The 20,048-nt window shown below is 34.7% G+C and overlaps 1 protein-coding gene across 1 annotated transcript; it reads right to left on the bottom strand.

Moving 5' to 3' along the window:
- Positions 1 to 10,264: 10,264 nt before the first annotated feature.
- Positions 10,265 to 19,365, bottom strand: POLR2D (RNA polymerase II subunit D). Its single transcript, XM_051985678.1, has 4 exons — positions 19,273 to 19,365; positions 18,210 to 18,390; positions 12,157 to 12,252; positions 10,265 to 11,520 (listed from the first exon to the last, which is right to left on the bottom strand). Exons 1-4 carry the CDS (start codon positions 19,343 to 19,345, stop codon positions 11,442 to 11,444), a joined length of 429 nt encoding a protein of 142 aa, XP_051841638.1. The 5' UTR covers positions 19,346 to 19,365; the 3' UTR covers positions 10,265 to 11,441.
- Positions 19,366 to 20,048: the final 683 nt, after the last annotated feature.

Raw genomic sequence — 20,048 nt, 5'->3', positions numbered from 1 at the left:
CAGAGTGCTTGCTTTCTTGGGGAAGAAGGATGTAAGGGAAGGAGAGAGAAAATTTTGGAACAGTCTTACAAAAATGAATGTTGAAAATTATCTTTACGACTATTTGGAAAAATAAAATACTATTGAAAAGTGAAAAAAAAAGAATTCCATTCTTATAATGAGCTTATATGTATTACCAAAAAATTGTTACCTTATTTTGAATTTTGACTATTAAAATGTATGTGGAAATTGATTTTCTCTCATCTTATATAATTACCTATGTAATATCTTTGATTTTGCTTTTTGCCCTGAAAAGCCTAAAATATTTATTCTCTGACACTTTACAGAAAAAGATTGTTAATCACAGCTCTATTTCATAAGTTTTCAAAGTGTGGTCCAGGAATCTATGAGAGTACCTGACACCCTCTCAAATTGTGTGATAATGAGTAAGCCAATGAGTTTGGTGACAGTAAAACCAGAGTTCAAATCTAGTCTCAAATACTTAATAGTTGTATGATCCTGGACAAGTCATTTAACCTCTGCCTCAGTTTTCTCAACTATAAAATGGGGATAACAATAGCACCTACCTTGCTTTGCTGTTGTCAGAATTAAATAAGATATTAGTTGTAAAAAAGCATTTAGCATAGCACCTGGCACATTGTAGGTGTTATATAAATGCTTATTCCCTTAGCTCTCCTTCCAAGTCAAAATAAATTTTCTAATAATACCAATACCTTTTAATGTCTAATATGATAAATATCTATTGAGATACTATTGAAGTTACTCCCATAAACAAAGGTCTTAGATTTTAAGAGTGTAAAGGGATCCTAAAAGCAAAAAGGTTGAAAATTTCTATCTTGAATATGTAATTATCCTCATAAAGATTTTATTGAGATGAGAAAATAAATCTATGGATTAGTAGTTATTGATATTTTCTTGGTTGTCCCCCTTTTTTAGTTTTAAATAAGCCTGAGATTTTTTTTCCGTTTACATCCTCTTATTTAAAGTATCTTTGAGGCAGCTAGGTGGTGCTGTAAATAGAGCACTGAACTCGAAATGGGGAAGAATAATCTTCCTGTGTTCAAATTTGGCTTCACTTACTAATTGTGTGACTCTGAGGTAAATCAAATAATTCCATTTGCCTAAGTTGCCTCATCTACAGAATGAGCTGGATAAGGAAATGATAAACCATTTCATTATCTTTGATTAAGAAAACCTTTAATGGGGTCATGAAGAGTCAGACATGACTGAACAACAACCTTGTGCTGCTCTCTTTTGTGTATATTTGTCCAACCCAGCTACTCCCCTTCACCATTTTCCTTAATTCTATTAATCCTTCTTCATGAAGAACCTTGGGTGGAAACTGTAAGTTCAAATGCGGTGAATTTATAAAAATCTCAACAGATCTTTCCCATATTTTACCTATTCATTATCCTCTTTGTAGTTTCATTCTTCAATCCCCTTGGGATGACTTTGATCAATCGAGGCTCTTGTTGAGCTTTCTGTTATCTTGTTTTTCTCTTCACTGCATCTCATATTTGTAAAAGGCAACATTGCTCATAATCTCCCATCCTGTTCCTCTTTAATATTTTACAAACAATTTTTAATTTTTAACCAATGTTGCTCTTGGCTGACATATCTCTCTACTTGGCAAAGAGATCAAATATTTGTTTGTGGAAAGAGCTTTTAAACTATTTCAGTCTCTTCAATAACAACTGATTGACATTAGTTAAACTTCCTTAGGAAATGTCGATAGGATGTGCTTTTATCCATTTCCAATTTTTTATTGTCAGCAACTTGTTTAAATAGGTAAACTTGGAGTTGCCTGATTTGGATATCATAATCTTCTCATTTTTATTCTTCTGATTTGGCATTGATTTTGATCTTTGCTTCTATACCAACAGCTGATTTAGAAATTGCTCCCCTACTAGAAACTAGATGTTTTCAATCTGTTAAAATGTTTCAATTTTGGTGCTTCTTGGAGGGTCTTGCTATTATCTTATGCCTCTTTTCAAAAAAAAAAAAAACCTCTTCATGATATCCATGTGTGGTTGGCATCTGCAAAGCCTACCAGTTTTTGTACTCTCTCATATTTTTACTTACGAACAATGTTGTATTTGCTTTATTTTTATATTTTTAAATTTTCAATATTCATTTTTTAAAATTTTACTTTCAAAATAATTGCAAAAATAGTTTTCAACATTCACTCTTTCAAAATTTTGTGTTCCTGAGAAATGAATGTCGACTACTTGCATTTTTGTTTTTCTTCCCAGGTTATTTTTACCTTTCTGAATCCGATTTTTCTTGTGCAACAAGAGAACTGAACGGATCTGTACACATATGTTGTATTTAAAATATACTTTAACATATTTAACATGTATAAGACTGCCTGCCATCTAGGGGAGGGGGTGGAGGGAGGGAAGGGAAAAGTTGGAACAGAAGTGAGTGCAAAGAACAATGTTGAAAAATTGCCCATAATTGCTGCATAAAGAATAAAAAGAAAAAATAAAGAAAGAATAAAAAATGCAGCATAAAAAATTGCTGCATAAGAAGAATCTGACCAAAAAGGAAAAAAGATGAGAAAGAAAACAAAAGGCAAAAGAAACAACAACAAAAAGGTGAAAATATTATATTGTGATCCACATTCAGTTCCCACACTTTTCCTTCTGGATGTAGATGACTTTCTCTGACCAATGTTTTTAAAAATATTGTTCATCTTTTTCCCTACACCACCCATTACATTTAAGTCAAAAAACATCTATTTAACTTCTATTATATACCATACATGGACATCTCCACTGCCCTGGGGAAACAGGGACACAAGTGCAACACTTCTTGACATTAAGGTGTTTATAATCTATTGAGTAGAAACACAAACATATATAGCTATATTTAAAGATAATTTGGGAGAGAAAGCATTAGGAGCTTTGGGAATTAGGAATGGCTTGATGAATATATATAGAAGAATTGCACATGTTTAACATATATTGGATTACTTGCTATCTAGGGGAAGGGATGGGGGAAGAAAAAGAGAAAAAAATTGAAACACAAGGTTTTGCAAGGGTGAATGTTGAAAACTATCTTTGTATATATTTTGAAAATTAAAAGCTATTGTTAAAAAAATAAAGAGAAACTTAAAACAAAAAAGTTTTAGCAACAATAAAAAAGGAATGATTTCATGGAGAAATTAGAGCTTAAACTGAACACTGAAGAAAATTAAGGATTCTAAGAGGCAGAGATGAGGAGGGAGAGAATTTCAAGCATGAGGGAAAACCTGTGCAAAGGCATAGGAAACACTAGCTATGTGATCCTTTGTGAGTTCAAACCTGGCCTCAGACTAACTAGTTGAGTGACCCTGGGCTAGTCACTTAACCCTGTTTGACTCCATTTCCTCAACTGTAAGATGATCTGGAGAAGAAAATGGCAAACTACTCTGATATCTTTGCCAAAAACAGGCCCCCTCCAAAACAACAACAACAAAAAAAGAACACAAAGACTCAGGCATAATTGAAAATTACTTAACAACTGACCTCTATTTAGAAGAAACCCGTGGGCAGGAGAAAATTGAAGAAATGTTTTAGCATCATTTCAGGACAAGTTAAATACTTTACCTTATTTTTCAGTTTAAAATTTCTCTTCTAAAGGGTTGTTCTTCATGTCAATATTTCCCTCCCAATTTCTGCCAAGTGTCAAATCACCTGAGCATACATTATGGCCTTTTGTTGAACATAATCCCTGCTCTAGTGGGGAATCCATGTGATATAAATTTCTTGGTTCTTACATATTCAGGCATTTAAAATCTTACAAACATCTCAATTTCATTTCTTTCTTTTTTCTTTTCTTTTCCTTTTTTAAAAAATCTGTCTTCCCCTCTCCTCATCTTGTTTTAGAGGACACCATCTGACACAGATTTTAAAATATATTTAGAAACATGCTATTCATACTTCTATTTATCAGCTCTTTCTCTGGAGGTGGATAGCATCTTCCTTCATAGGCCCTTTATAGTTGATTTGAGTATTCATAGTACTCAAAATAACTTGGATGTTCACAATTATTCTTCAAACAATATTGTTGCTACATATACAATATTCTTTGGATCTGCTCACTTCACTTTTCATTATATCACAGAAGTTTTTTCCATATTTTTCTAAAATCAAGCAGCTCATCATTTCTGATAGCACAGTAGTATTCCATCACAATTATATGCCACAAATTTAGCCATTCTCCAATTTATGGGCACTCCCTCAATTTCCTGGTCTTTGCCACCACAAAGAGAGCTACTATAAATATTTTAGAACATATAGGTTCTTTTCTTTTTTCTCTTTATCACCTTGAGAAATAGTTGTTAATGGTAGTATTGCTGGATCAAAATATTGTTAGTCTATTTTATAACTTTTTGGACATAATTCCTGACTATTCTTCAAAATGATTGGATTAGTTTTTAGTTCTACACAATGTATTAGTGTTCCTATTTTTCTACATCCCCTCCAAAATTTTCCATTTTCCCCTTTCATCATTTTAGCCAATCTGATAGATGTGAAATGATATCTTAAGATTGTTTTAATATGCATTTCTCTAATCAATCATGATTTAGAGCATTTTTTCATATGACTAAATATAGTTTTGATTTTTTCATCTAAAAAGTTTTGGTTCATATTCTTTGACCATTTGTCAATTGAGGAATGACTCATATTCTTATAAATTTGACAGCTTTATAGTTTATATAGAAGACTTATTAGACAGGTTACTTTCTGGTTTCCTTCTAATCTTGGCTATATTGATTTTATGTGTACAAAACCTTTTTAACATAGTCAAAAATATCCATTTTATATCTCATAATGCTATCACTTGTTTATTCATAAATTCTTCAATCCATAAGTCTGATAGGTAATGTATTAAATGTTCTTCTAATTTTCTTATATCTCTCTTTATATCTAGATCATTTGATCTAGATCTTTGATCTTATCTAAGTAAATGGTGTAAGATATTGGTCTCTGCCCAATTTCTGCCAGGGTGTTTTCCCATTTTCCCAATAATTTTGCCAAATAACATATTCATATCCCAAAAGCTTAAATCTTTATGTGTCTCAAACACAAGGTTACTATAATTATTTACTATTGTGTATTATACGTATACTATGTCACAGATCCAACTTTGTTTCCTAGCCAGTATGTAACAGATAGTTATAATAATCATCACTACCTTGTAATATAGTTTAAAGTCTGGTACTACTAAACTTTCTTCATCTTTTTTTGCATGAATTCCTTTGATATTCTTGACCTTTTATTCTTCCAAACTAATTTTATTATTATTTTTGTTAGCTCAATAAAATAATGTTCTGATAATTGGAATGATATTGAATAAGCAAATTGATTTAGGCAGAATTTTATTTTATTATATCGACTCTATCCACACATGAACAATTACTATCTCTCCAACTATTTAAACCTGACTTTTTTGTATAAAAAGTGGTTAATAATTATGTCTATATAATCCCTGAGTTTGTCTTGTTAGGTATATTCCTAGGTATTTTATACTCTCTAATTTTTGGTGAGTTTTCTTTTACTATCTCTTCTTATATGTTTTTTTTTCAGTGATGTATAGAAATGCTGATGATTTTTGTGGGTTTACTTTATATCTTACTATTCTGATAAAATTGTTTCTTACTTTTGAGTTGAATTTCTAGTACTTTTCAAATACATCATCACATCATTTGCAAAAAGAATTTGTTTTATTACTTCACTGCCCATTTTGAATCTTTTAGTTTCCTTTTTTAATGCTATTACTAACATTTCTAATATAATATTGAATAGTTGAGATAATGGTCATCTTTGTTTCACTACCAATCTTATTGGAAAGGTTTCTAGCTAATTCCCATTACAAATAATGTTTGCTAATAGTTTTAGGTAGATGCTTTTAATCATTTTAAGGAAAAATCCATTTTTATCTATCCTCTCAAGTAATATGAGTGTTTCATGTCCTTCAATCTTTTAATGTAGGAGCTGCTAAATCTTGTATTATCCTGATATTAACACCACAGTGTTTATTTAAAATGATTTTTTTTCCTAGTTGCTTATAGTACCTTCTCCTTTATCTAGGAGTTTCAGAACTTAGGTATGATATTCCTGTGAGTCTTTATCTTGGGATCTCTTTTAGGTAGTGATTGGTGGATTTTTTTTTCTGTTTTTATTTTACTCTTTCATTCTAATATTTCAGGGCAAATATCCTGATATTGAAATATAGTATTTAAACTCTTTTTAAAATCATTAACTTTCAGTCAGTTCAACAATTTTTATATTGTCTTTCCTTTATCTTTTCTCCAGGGGAATTGTTTTTCTAATAAAATATTTCACATTCCTTATATTTTTTCATTCTTTTGATTTTATTATTTCTTGGTGTCTTAATGAAGTCATTGGGTTTCTCTTGACTAATTCAAGTTTTTAAGGAGTAAAGTTTTTTGATCTCTTTATTTTAAAAATGGATTTTCTTGTATTATTTTTTCCCTAATTTTTCCTGAACTTCTTTTATTTGATTTTAAAAATCCTTTTTAAGCTCTTCCAAAAGCTCTTTTTTTGGGCTTGTGACCATTTTGCTTTTCTTTGAGATAGAAGTAGCTCTTTTAACTTCACTATTTTTTCTGAGTTTGAACTCAGATCTTATTTATCACTCTGGTAGCTAGCTATGATTGGTTTCTTTCTCTTTTGCTTATTAATTTTTTAAGTGGCTCATTTCTTATCTGTTAACTTTATATTAAAGTTGGGTTCTAGCCCCAAGGTGTGGAGGATATCTCAAGCTTCAAGTGTTCTGGGCTGTTATTTTCTGAACTCTGAGAACCTGACCTCAAGTACTCTTCTCCACACCTGAACTATGACCAGGGTTCCTAGCAATGCTGTCCCCCCAAACGATCTTGCTCTTCTAAAGTCCCTTTGATGGTTTCAAACTTCAGTTCACCCTTGTCCTGGAACCCAAACCAAGGACTGTTCCTACGCCAGCAGAGTCTCTACCCTTTGTGACTGCACTCACTGGCATATACTCTCTGCTCACCTACAGCCAAGTCAGTGCACTAGGCCTAGCATCCAGCAAAGGTAGAGAACCCTTCAATCTTTCCCTGGCCAGCTGTCAGATTCCCAGTCTGTGGTGAAAGTTCCTGAAGCTGAGAAGGGGCCTATCCAGATGTTCCCAGGGCTTCTTACTTGCTGATTCAGTGATATCTTCCCAGAGGTATCTCTGCACTCAATCAGGCCAAGCTTTCACCCTGGGAGATTAGATCTTTTCCAAATATCCTCCCAAATTGTCTTGGCAGACAACTGCTTTATTCTGACTTGTAACTATTTCTTTCATTAAAAGGCATTTATTTTATAGTTTGTGGAGGAATTTAGGAGAGTCAGGAAATTTCCTGCTTTATTCTGCCATCTTTCTAAAACTTTCTCCCAAACATCTCAATTTCACTTCAACTTCTTTTCAGATTCTAAATCTAAAACACTGTAATAGCATCATTAACAATTGTTTTCCAAGTTATATTACATTTCCTAATATTATTTTCCAAATAATATCATTAACTCAGCAAAACAGAACAACCACCATAACAAAGGAATGGATTGTTCTGTTTACTTTAAGAATAAATCACTTTCACTGACATATTGTTGGTGGAATTGTGAACGAATCCAACCATTCTGGAGAGCAATTTGGAACTATGCTCAAAAAGTTATCAAACTGTGCATACCCTTTGATCCAGCAGTGTTACTACTGGGCTTATATCCCAAAGGAAAGGGATCCACATGTGCAAAAATGTTTGTGGTAGTCTTCTTTGTAGTGGCTAGAAAATGGAAATTGAATGGATGCCCATCAATTGGAAAATGGCTGAATAAATTGTGGTACATAAATGTTATGGAATATTATTGTTTTGTAAGAAATGACCAGCAGAATTTCAGAAAGGAGAGACTGGAAAGACTTACATGAACTGATGCTGAGTGAAATGAGCAGGACCAGGAGATCATTATATACTTCAACAATACTATATAATGATTAATTCTGATGGATGTGGCTCTTTCAACAATGAGATGAACCAAATCAGTTCTTTTGTTCAATAATGAATAGAACCAGCTACACCCAGCGAAAGAACTCTGGGAAATGAGTGTAAACCACAACATAGCATTTCTACTCCTTCTATTATTGTCCACTTGCATTTTTGATTTCCTTCTCAGGTTAATTTTACCTTATTTCTAAGTCTGATTTTTCTTGTGCAGCAAAATAAGTGTAAGGAGATGTATACTGTGTTTAACATATACTTTAACATATTTAACATGTTTTGGTCTACCTGCCATCTGGGGAGGGGGTGGGAGGAAGGAGGAGAAAAGTTGTAACAGAAGGTTTTGCAAGGGTCAATGCTGAAAAATTACCCATGCATATATATAAAGAATAAGTCACCTTTTTCAGTTTAACATTGGTGGTTTGTCTAAAAGCATTGTAGCTTATATTCATCCACTTCTCTCCCAAGGCAAACAATCTTATGAACATAATTAAATAACCCAGGCAATAACCCTGATCAATAGTTATCACTGTCCAATGTTCTCAAATACTCAAATGAATCTAATTTCATTGCAAAATTCCTTCCAATGCATAATACTTGGCACACAGGACTTAACAAGTATTTATTTTCCTCCTTCCCTTTCTTCTTGTGATGCAGATCTTAATCCATCCATACTCTATGTGACTTTGTTCAAGGTCCTTCCATGTCTGTCACAGGGAGTCCATCTACATGTTGAGTGACCTAATAGGCTTTCTCATAACATCCTGAGAATAACAGTGGGGCCCATAGGCTATAGGAGAGCAATTCTAGATATGGAAGACAGTTTGTGAAAAGGCATACATAGATGATGAACGCCATCTATGAAGAACAGCAAATAGGCCAGGTTGGTTGGATTACAGAGTTTGTGTGAGGGGGGAATGAAAGAAGTCTAAAGATTGAAGCCAGAATGTGAAGTTTTAAATACCAGAAGAATTTATATTTTATCCTATTGATCCTAATTCTGTGGGCACATAGAGAAAGTGAAATCCTCAGTTTAAACTAGAGAAAACAAGGCTTAATGATAGGTGGAAGTGGGGCATCTAGATAGCACAATGGATAGAGCATCAGCTCTGAAACAGGAGGACCTGAGTTCAAATCTAATTTCAGACATTTAATACTTTTTAACTTGTGATCTTAACCCCAATTGCTTCAAAAAAAAATTATAGATGGAAATGATTTGTCTAAGGTCAAACAAATAGTAAATAGAAAGATCAGGATTATTTTTGTTTGTTGTTTGTTCAATCATTGCAGTCATGTCCAACTTTGTGACCCCATTTGGGATTTGCCACTTCATTCTATAGCTCAAATAAGGAAACTGAGGCAAACAGGGTTAAGTAATTTTCCCAGAATCACAAAGCTAATAAGTTTCCGAGGATAGATTTGAACACAGGAAAATGAATCTTCCCAAATCCAGGCCCAAAAGATCTTTTGACTAGGTGCCAAAAATGTAGTAGATAGGGTTAAATGGGTATTGACTCAAGGGCACATTATAGAACTGTTTTATAAAAGTCGTGATATGAGCTTTAAAAAACAAAGTCTTCTTAAAATCAAAATTTTTAAAAAATCAATTGAATGAGTCCTAATTACTTCAATTTTGATTGGTTTTATCATACATACTTAGGACAATGTTTTAAAAAGGTTCATCGGTATTGATAGATGTTACAAAATTTTACCTTCTTAAATCCGAAGTTTACAGGCCTCAATTATACAATTTATCAGTATATTATCCCCCCTTGCCCATTTCCTCCACACACTCAAAGATTTTAGCATTTCCTAACCTAGTCCATATATTCAGTGGGAGTTTAACAGTCATTATAATCGGAATCACAGTAGCAGCTCTATTGGCTGAAAAGTCTAGGGGAAAGGAAAACAGGAGTGGGGGAAGAGAGAGTCCAGAGAACACAGAGGAATCTCAAGGCTCAGGCCCAAATACTTAGGAACCCTACTTTGTTGCTAACTTAATCGGTGTGCCAAGGTTCTCATATAAGAACACTGTGCCTTGACCAAAATAACAACTACTGACCTAGATTAAACTTGTGTTTGTTCTTATGGTTATAGAACTTGTTAAGTAGCTACTATGTATAGGACACTGTGGTAGGCATTAAGAGAAATGCAAAGTTTCAGTAGATCAATGACTGTTTTCATGAAATGTTTTTTCACTATATCTATATAAAGAAGACATTATTTAAAGTCCTTACTACTCCATAAAATGCAGGCTTTCATGACTTTACTGAAAAATAATTTTATTTCCTAGAGTAAATCTACTTCTTAGGAATTGCACAATTAACTGGACATCCAATACAGAATCCACCATTAGATCAAATTACAGTAACAGATTTTAGGGTGTGGGAGAAGCAATTGCAAAAAATATTTGCATGACTTTTCAGAAATCAATACTGAAACTTAGGGCTAGAAAAGAAAACTGCCCCAAATTCAGTTCATTGTGATGACCCAACCAGAATCAAGTTTCATTCTCTAGTCCTCCCCAATACCTTCCTGCATTATGTTCAAGCCTACAATGACATTTAAAATCAGCATCACAGACTAACTTAAACTCAGAGAGTACCCTTTCCCAGAGCTGTAAGAAAAGAGTAAATCCCACAAATTTCCTCCTGCTCTAAAACTTCACAGCCTTGAAGATATACCAGAGACCAAATTGGGCCTCCTAAATCAAGGCTCTTTTGAACTTATATATAGTGATGCCCCAAGATTGCCAGACGTTCCCTCTGAGTTTTGGCCAAATTGACTATATGGTGCTTCAAGACTACAAGGTGTTCAGTTTTTCTGTTTCTTAAGAATTTCAAACTTTCAGGTATAGGTTCATCACTTTGATTTTTTTCCTTCCATCATTTATATGAGACACAAGTTTCTTTTTACTCAAGCTATTTTTACATATTCTAATCTGGGTCAATAATATTTCAAAACAAGCTTGAAATTCAAACCAGAAATGTGAATATAAATGAATTGCCAAATTCAGTGATATGAGGTAGTGAATAATATGCTATATATATTTACTGACTAAATTCTCCCACCTCATTCTTACCCTTAAACATTTCCCTTGAAGAGAAGGGACTGGAGCATCTAGGTACTGGTCCACTACCTCACATGAAAATCCTTCATTAAAGGAAATAATCCCAAAGTCCCTTTAAGATTCAATGGCATTCCTGGACTTTGCCACATCTCAAATATTCAGAGTCAATCAGAATCACAACTGTTCACAAGTTTGAATTATTTGTTGATGCAAGACTACTCTGCATTGCCTTGTCCACAGGAGGCTTGACCAGCTTTTATGACTAAATTTCTGTATAGTCTCTGGAAAGAATGTGAGTTCTTTTCAGTTGCGGAAGAATTTTGGGAAATTTCCTCTTCTGCCTTCACTGAATGGCTACTGGTACTAATACTGGAAGCTCCTTTTGGTCTGGATATCATCAAGAATCTGTTGCAATTCCTCATCTTCGAAGCGACCCTCCAGGCTACAAGAGAATCAAAATGACCAATTAATGACAATGAAGATGCTTTCTTCTCAATCTCAAGAACTCTACATCCTTTCAGTTTCCCTATACTAATTTTCAACACTACTTGTCTACTTTCTTTTCATTTAAGCCTAAAGATGATTATTTCTTAGTTATAATAAATGGTTTCCTCATTAATCATTTTTCAAATCTTAGATACAAAACCTCATTTTTCTTTTAATCTTTATCTCCACTAGAGTTTAATACGAGGTAAGGAAATTTAAGAATTCATATGTACATATTTAATAATTTATGTTGTTTTACTGATGATTTTTTATATCACATTAGCTTCTGAATACATTATTCCTTTTCCCATACCCAGTGAGCTTTCTCTTGAAACAGAGAAAAAAAAAAAAACAATTCCGTAAAATCAATCTACACATCCAGGGCATCTGATGTAAGTATGCAACAATTTATACCCATAATTCCACATCTATCCAATGGAAAGAGATATGTATATTTCTCAACACTTTGGGGATGGAATAGAGCAAGTTAGATGATTATAGCTACAAGGCATTCAATTTCGTTGTACTTTTCTTTTCATTTTCACTGTTATAGTCATTATGTATTGTTTCCTTGGCCCTGTATTTTTCTTACCTTGGAATCAGAGCCTTAGCCTCTTCTGCTGTCTCAGGACAAAGATTTGCTAAACACGCCAACTCAAACTTATGGAGCTTTTTCTGGAGTAACAAACTGAACAGAGAAAGTACGATATAAACAAATAAACAAAAAAGCATAACCAAAACTAAAAAGTATAATATCATTCATCTGGAAAGTATATATTGAAGACTTGAGAGAGAAAGTGCCATTTGCATCCAGGGAGAGAACTATGGAGACTGAATGCAGATGGAAGCATACTTTTTCTTGTGATCTTTCTCTTTGTACTGATTGTTCGTTCATATCATAACTACTATGAAGCTATATTTCAAATGGTTGTACATGTATAGCCTATGCTGGATTGCTTGCTATCTTGGGAGAGAGGGGAGGAGAGGGAAAAAAGATCTGGAACTCAAAATAAATGCTGAAAACTACTTTACATGAAATTGAAAAAATATATTATTGAAATTGTTTTTCAAAGTCCAGAAATTGTGTGTGTGGGTAGGCATTATAGGGTATCTTAGAGCTAAGAACGCAACCTTTTCATAGATACTGTCCCCATGTGGTTAATGTTGGCATAGGACCTCCCATTCAAATGTCTTCCTCTGCCTATATGGGCAATATGGAATGTCAAGGTTGGCAAGGAGAAGGCTAAGATGAGAAAGATGAGAGAAGAAAACGTCTGTGATTAGAATAAACCCAATAACACCGAATATCCATTAGTAACAAAGCAGCATTGTGGTCCGAAAAGGAAGCATTTACTATTTCTGCTTTTTTGCATTTGATTGTGATGTTTTTGTGCCCATTTAATGCATGGTTAATTTTTGTGTAGGTGCCATGTACTACCAAGAAAAAGGTGTATTCCTTTCTGTCTCTTCAGTTTTCTCCTGAGATCTCTCATATCTCACATTTCTAAAATTTTATTCATTTCTTTAACTTCTTCCTTGTTTATTTTTTAGTTAGATTTATCTAGTTCTGAGAGAGGGAGGTTGAGATCCTCACTAGTATAGTTTTGCTCTCTATTTCTTCTTGTAACTCACTTAACTTCCCCTCTTAAGAATCTGGATACTATACCACTTGGTGCATTTATGTTTAGTATTAATATGACTTCATATCTACGATATCCTTTTGTAAAATGCAGTTTCATTCCTTATTTCTTTTATTTAGATCTATTTTTAAAGCTTTTGCTTTGTCTGAGATCAGTATTGTTACCTCTGCTGCTGCTGCCTTTTTTTTTTTTTTTAAACTTCAGCTGAAGCATAATATATTATAACATATTATAGGATTCTGGCTTTAATCCACTCTGCTTTCTTTTTTATCAGAGTTCATTCCATTCACATTCACCATTATGATTACTAGCTGTGTATTTCCCTCCATCCGATTTTTCCCCTTTTATACTTTTCTCTCTCCATTCACCCTTTCCATCCCCACTAGTGTTTTGCTTCTGACCCCCACTTGCCTCAATCTGCACACTTTTCTATCAGCCTTACCTAATGGAACATTTCTTACTTAAACAGCAGTCATCATTAATCACCACACACAAAAACAACAGGTTTTTAATTAAAATTTTAAAGTTTTTACATGAATAAATTCATTGAAGATAGAAGAAAAAAAGCATAATAAAGATATTTTCTTCAGCATCATTGATAAAAAATACAAACTGCCCCAGATTAACAGAAGAGGAAATAAACTACCTAAATAGTCCCATTTTAGAAAAAGAAATTGAACAAGACATTAATAAACTTCCTAAGAAAAAATCTAGGGGCAGCTAGGTGGCACAGTGGATAGAGCACCAGCCCTGAAGTCAGAATGACCTGAGTTCAAATCTGGCCTCAGACACTTCCTAGATGTGTGACCCTGGGCAAGTCACTTAACCCCAACTGCCTCAGCCAAAAAAACCCCTCCAAGCCAGATGAATTTACAAGTGAATTCTACCAAATGTTTAAAGAACAATTAATTCCAATAATATGTAAACTATTTGGAAAACTAGTTTAAAAAAAAGAATCCTGCCAAATTCCTTCTATGACACAAATATGGTACTGTTACCTAAACCAGGAAGAGCCAAAAAAGATAAAGAAAATTACAAACCAATCTCCTTAATAAATACTGATGCAAAAATATTAAATAAAATATTAGCAAAGAGATTACAGCAGCTTATCAGCAGGATAATACACTACAATGAAATGGGACTTATGCTAGTTCAATATCAGAAAAACTATTACCAAAACAGACCATATCAGTAGTGATAATTTCAACAGAGGAAGAAAAAACTTTTGACAAAATACAGCATCCATTTCTATTAAAAACACTAGAGAGCATAAGAATAAAGGGACTTTTCCTTAAAATGATAAGTAGTATCTATTATTTGTAATGAAGAGAAGTTGGATGTAATCGCAACACAATCAGGGGTGAAACAAGAATGCCTATTATCAACACTATTATTCAACACTATTAGAAATACTAGTACTAGAAAAGTTGGCTTTGGCAATAAGGAAAGAACAAGAAATTAAAGGAATTAGAATAGGCAATGAGGAAATAAAACTACCATTCTTTGCAGATGATAATATACTTAAAGAATTCTAGAAAATCATCTAAAAAGCCTACTCAAAACAATTAACGACTATAACAAAGTTGCAGGATAAAAATAAACCCACACAAATCACGAGCATTTCTATACATTACTGACAAAACCCAGCTGCAAGAAATAGAAAGAGAAATTCCATTTCAAATAGCTGTAGACAAAATAAAATATTTGGGGGTCTACCTGCTAAACAGAGGAACTATATAAACAAAATTACAAAACACTTGTCACAATTTGACTTTTTTAAGTCAAATCTAAACAACTGGAAAAATATCAATTGCTAATAGATAAGCCAAGCTAATACAATGAAAAAGACAATTCTATCTAAATTAGTCTACTTGTTCAATGCCATACTAATCAAACTGCCAAAAAATTATTTTATAAAACTAGAAAAAAGTTAACAAATTTGGAAGAACAAAAGGTCAAGGGAATTAATGAAGAAAATACAAAGGATGGTAGCTTAGCAGTACTAGATCCAGAACTATATTAAAAAGCAGCAGTTAACAAAACCATTTGGTACTGGTTAAGAAATAAAACAGTGGATCAGTGGAACAGATTAAATATACACAACACAATAACCAAGGCCTATAGTAATTTAGTAATAGATAAACTCCCAAACTACAGCTTTTGAGATAAGAATTCACTATTTGACAAAAACTATTGAGAAAACTGGAAAATAATGTCAGAAACTTGGCAAAGACCTATATCTCATATCCATACTAAAACAAGGTCAAAATGGTTACATGATTTGGGCATAAAGAATGACACCAGAAACAAATTAGGAAAACAAGGGTCTTTGGAAAAGGGAAAAATTTATGACCAAAGAAGAAGTAGAGAACATTATGAAAGACAAAATGCACATTTTTGATTACATTAAATTAAAAAGGTTTTGCACAAATAAAACCAACAGAAACAAGATTAAATGTCAAGTACAAAGCTTTACAGCCACTGTTTCTGATAAAGGTCTCATTTTAAAAATATATGAATTAATATATCAAATTTATAAGAATACAAGTCATTTCTCAATTGACATAGTCAAAAGATATGAACAGATAATTTTTAGATGACAAAATTAAAGCCATCTAGTCATTTGAAAAAATGCTCTAAATCACTATTGATTAGAGAAATGCAAATTAAAACAACTCTGAGGTACCTCCTCAAACCTCTCAGATTGGCTAAGATGACAGGAAAAAATAATGACCAATATTGGAGGGAGGCAATATGGGAAAACTGAGACACTAATGCATCGTTGGTGGAATTGTGAAATGATCCATCCATTCTGGAGAGCAATCTGCACCCATGCACAAAGCGAGATTAAATTGTGCATACTCTTTGATCCAGCAGTGCCATTACTGGGTCTGTATCCCAAGGAAATCATTAAGGAGGGAAAAGGACCTACATGTAGCAGCCTTTGTTGTGGTAGCAAAGAATTGGAAAAGGAGTGCCCATCAATTGGGGAATGGCTGAACAAGTTGTGATATATGAAGTTAATAGCATATTATTATTCTATAAAAAAGACCTGGAAATATTTACACAAACTGATACTGAGTGGAATAAGCAGAACCAGAAATATACTGTATATAATAACATCAAGAACGTGCAATGATGAACTATGAATAGCTTGGTTCTTTTCAGCGGTTCAGAGTTCCAAGGCAATCCCAATAGACTTTAGATAAAAATATGCCATCTGCATCCAGAAAAAGAACTATGGAGATTGAATGTAAATCAACACATACTATATTAAATTCTTTTTTGTTTTTTTTTTCCTCTCCCATGGTTTTTCCCTTTTGTTCAGATTTTTCTCTCCCAACATGATTCATAAAGCAATGTGTATTAAAAATAAATTAAAAAAAAAAAAAAAAGCAACAGTGTTTTTTAAGGAACTAAAATTAAACAACCTTTTGGCTACCATAGATTTTGCTGTTATTTGCTATTGTTTCCTTTTTTGTTACTTCAAAATTCATGCCAAATCCATAATATCAAGTGTTCTCTATTAAAAATATTCTGAGGGGGTGTGGAAAATACTCTATTTTAGAACTGTGCATTGATCCAACCTTGGAGAACAAGCTAGAAATACACACTATCAAAAACTATCAAATTGCATACATTTTGATCCAGCAGTTCCACTATCGGGTCTGTATTCCAAAAAGATCATAAGAGAGGGGAAAAGACCCACATGTGCAAAAATGTTTGTAGCAGTAATTTTTGTGGTGGCAAGGAATTAAAAATTAAGTGTATGCACATATATTGGGGAATGGCTGAATAAGTTATGCAATATGAATGTCATGGAAAATACTTTGTTCTATAAGAAATAATGAGCAGTCTGGTTTCGGAAAAGCCTGGAAAAAAGTGAACTGATGGTGAGTGAAGAGAGCAGAACCAGAACATTGTACATGATTAAGAACAAGATTACGGATAATTAACTATGGTAGGGCTTAGCTCTTCTCAGCTAAGTGACAGTGAGTCAAGGTGTTTCCAATTGACTTGAAATAGAAAATGCCATCTGCATTTAGAGAGACAACTATGGAGAATCAATGTGGATGAAAGCATACTATTTTCACCTTTTTTTTTTTTTTTGGCTTGCTTTTTTTCTTGTAGTTTTTCCTTTTGTTCAGATTTTTTTTTCATAGCATATCTAATATAGAAATAATTTTAAAGTATTGTACATGTATAATTTTGCTTGCTTGCTTGCTTTCTTAGGGAAGAGGAAGAAAAAAAATTTGGAACTCAAAATCTTACAAAAATGAATGCTGAAAACTATCTTTACATGTAATTAGAAAAATAAAATATTACTGAAATTTTTTTAAAAAGCTGAGCTTGTTAATTTTAGAAAAACATGGAAAAGATTTATGTGATATAATGAAAAGTGAACAATCAAGTTTTCTGAATGAAATAAACTATAAAGGATCCATGAAGGAAGGTACTATCCATTTCCAGAGAAAGAATTGGTAAATAGAGGTATTTACACAGCATGGTTTAATATAAGTATTTACAAATTTGTGCCAAATGATGGACCTCTCTAATGCAGGGTGAGGAGGGAGACAGTTCAGAACTTAAAACAAAAAAATTAAATTAAAAAAATTGTCTAAACTGGATCTCTGGTGTCCTGAAGGGAGGCTCCATAAATAAAATTTAATCAGGAAACATTGCTGCTTTTCAGTTGTGTCCAATAATTTGTGGTTCCATTTGGGTTTTTGGGACAAATATCCTAGAGTGGTTTGCCATTTCTTTCTCCAGCTCATTTTACAAATGAGGGAAAACTGAGGCAAAAGGGTTAAATGACTTGTCCAAGATCATAAAACTAATGTGAGACTAGATTTGAATTTAGCTTCCAGTCTTTCTGACTCTAAACATGGCACGCTATACATTGTGCCACATAGCTGCCCAAACATTCATCAGTAAGAGCATTCTAAACACAGGTGGCCATAGCACATATAATTTAATGGCAAAATAACTTTCCTTTGGCACTTACCTCCGAACACTAGCAATGGTTTCCCTGTTTTTAAAACGACTAAAGCGTGCTGTGTAATTTAAAGTTTTCATGAAAACCTCAGAAAGTTCTTGTTCATCTTCTGCACTTTCATTCTGTTGTTTTCGATGCTCTAGAAGCATGTGGACTTCGGAATTTAGAAGAGTTTCTGCTGTTTCAAATTCTATCAATGAGAAATAATAAATATAAGTTGCACAAACATCATTCAACATTTTGCTTCTAAATAGTGATTCTGCATCTGAGGCTGACTGCATGTCTGCCTCCACAGAAACTCAGGACTTATTTTTCTTGTCCAAAGTCTTGAGACTTCACAACTACTAATAAAATCATCGCATTTACATGTAATCAGTACTTTGTTTCTGATATTTTTCTAATACAACAATAATAATGATGATAATTAACCTTTACAGAATGCTTACTCTGTGCCAGGCACTGAGCTAAGTGCTTTACAATGGTCTCATCTGACGCTTCCAACAACCATAAATTATTGTGCTTTTATCATTGCTATATGCTACTAGTAATAGATGCTCCCAAGGAGCTAATTCGGGGGTTAAGAACAAGCAGGATACAGACAGGATGCACTAGAGATCAGGCATTCCCGGAGGAGGGGAGGCTCCGGGCGGAAGGTGGGGTTTCCTCGGGACCCCGGAGGAAAGGAAGCATTGCACACCCCGGGGCAGCGGGGCTAAAAGCCCAGGGGCGAGGGGATGGAGTGTCTTTCGGGAAGAACAGCAAAAAAGGCCCCTTATGGGCTTTCTCTCTTTTTTTCCAGCATCGCTTTCCCATTTATCAGCAGAAAACCGGCTCGGTAATGCGCTGACAGCACGGACTCGGGGGAAGGGCACCAGCTCCACAGTCCCCGCCTCCGCCCCCCAGGGCGCCTCGCTCGGACCGCGGGGTCTCCTTCAGCCCGGTCCGTTCTCCTCGCCGCGGGACCGTCCCGCCTCGGGGATGGCGAGCGGAGACGGAGGACTGCCTCGGATAGGGGGTGAGGAGCTCACTCTTCCTGCCCACTCCCGGGATCCGCAGCGCCCGCCAGGCGCACCTTTGGGGAAGACGAGCTGCGAGGCGTCTTCTTCCACATCGCCAGCGCGAGGGTCGCTGCCTCCGGTCGCCATCACGCTCCAGCTCCGCGCCAAAGGCGGGACCGGAAGCGGAAGTGCGCCGCGAAGGGAGGCGGGGACTGGGCAAGGGAGGGAGGGGCTGTCGGTCAGAGGGAAGTGGCCTAGGGAGCACCATCTTAAGACACCGAGATGGGGAAAGGCGATTCTCGAAGACTATCCCGAAGTCTTATTCTTTACTGCCCTACAACTCACGCGCAGGCGCACATCCATTCTACTGGTTTGCTGGAGGCCCTGATCTGCTTTCATTCACGCACCTATCCATGGACACTGCGGACACCCTTTCAAACAAACACATCCCAGAATGCACACTATAACATATGCGAGGGGTAGACACACCTTACATTGGCATGGCACTACCTTTTTGGAGCGAATCGTAGAATCTAGGTCACAGAATTCAGAATTATCCCATATCCTTCATTCTCTCATTTCTTGCCTCCCTTCCTCCTTTCTTCCTTTTTTTCTTCCTTCCTTCCTCCTTCCTTCCATTCCTTTCTCCCTCCCTTCCTCCCTTCTTTCCTCCCTCCCTTGGTTCCTTCCTTCCTCCCTCCCTCCTTTCCTATTTCTCTCTCTACTTGGTATAGCACCCAGCAGTCTAAGCCAAGCTTCACTCTTCCACCTCCATCCTCATCCCAGAATGATGCGAGTAAAGACAAAGAGTCCAGAAAGTGAAAAGTGATTTCTGGTCACAGTAATCAAA

This window comes from Antechinus flavipes, chromosome 3, assembly GCF_016432865.1.
Source record: "Antechinus flavipes isolate AdamAnt ecotype Samford, QLD, Australia chromosome 3, AdamAnt_v2, whole genome shotgun sequence".
Taxonomy (NCBI): Eukaryota; Metazoa; Chordata; class Mammalia; order Dasyuromorphia; family Dasyuridae; genus Antechinus; species Antechinus flavipes.
The sequence above is the reverse complement of the archived record's forward strand: the minus strand, read 5'-3'. Positions and strand labels throughout refer to the sequence as shown.

Bases quoted from the DNA above. Each gene is read 5' to 3' on its own strand.
- POLR2D (XM_051985678.1), bottom strand. From the start codon at position 19,345: ATGGCGACCGGAGGCAGCGACCCTCGCGCTGGCGATGTGGAAGAAGAC. The intron at 12,253-18,209 runs GTAAGTGCCAAA...TTCTCTGTTCAG, and splicing joins ACCATTGCTAGTGTTCGGAG to TTTGTTACTCCAGAAAAAGC. The intron at 11,521-12,156 runs GTAAGAAAAATA...ATTCTCTTGTAG, and splicing joins GCTAAGGCTCTGATTCCAAG to CCTGGAGGGTCGCTTCGAAG.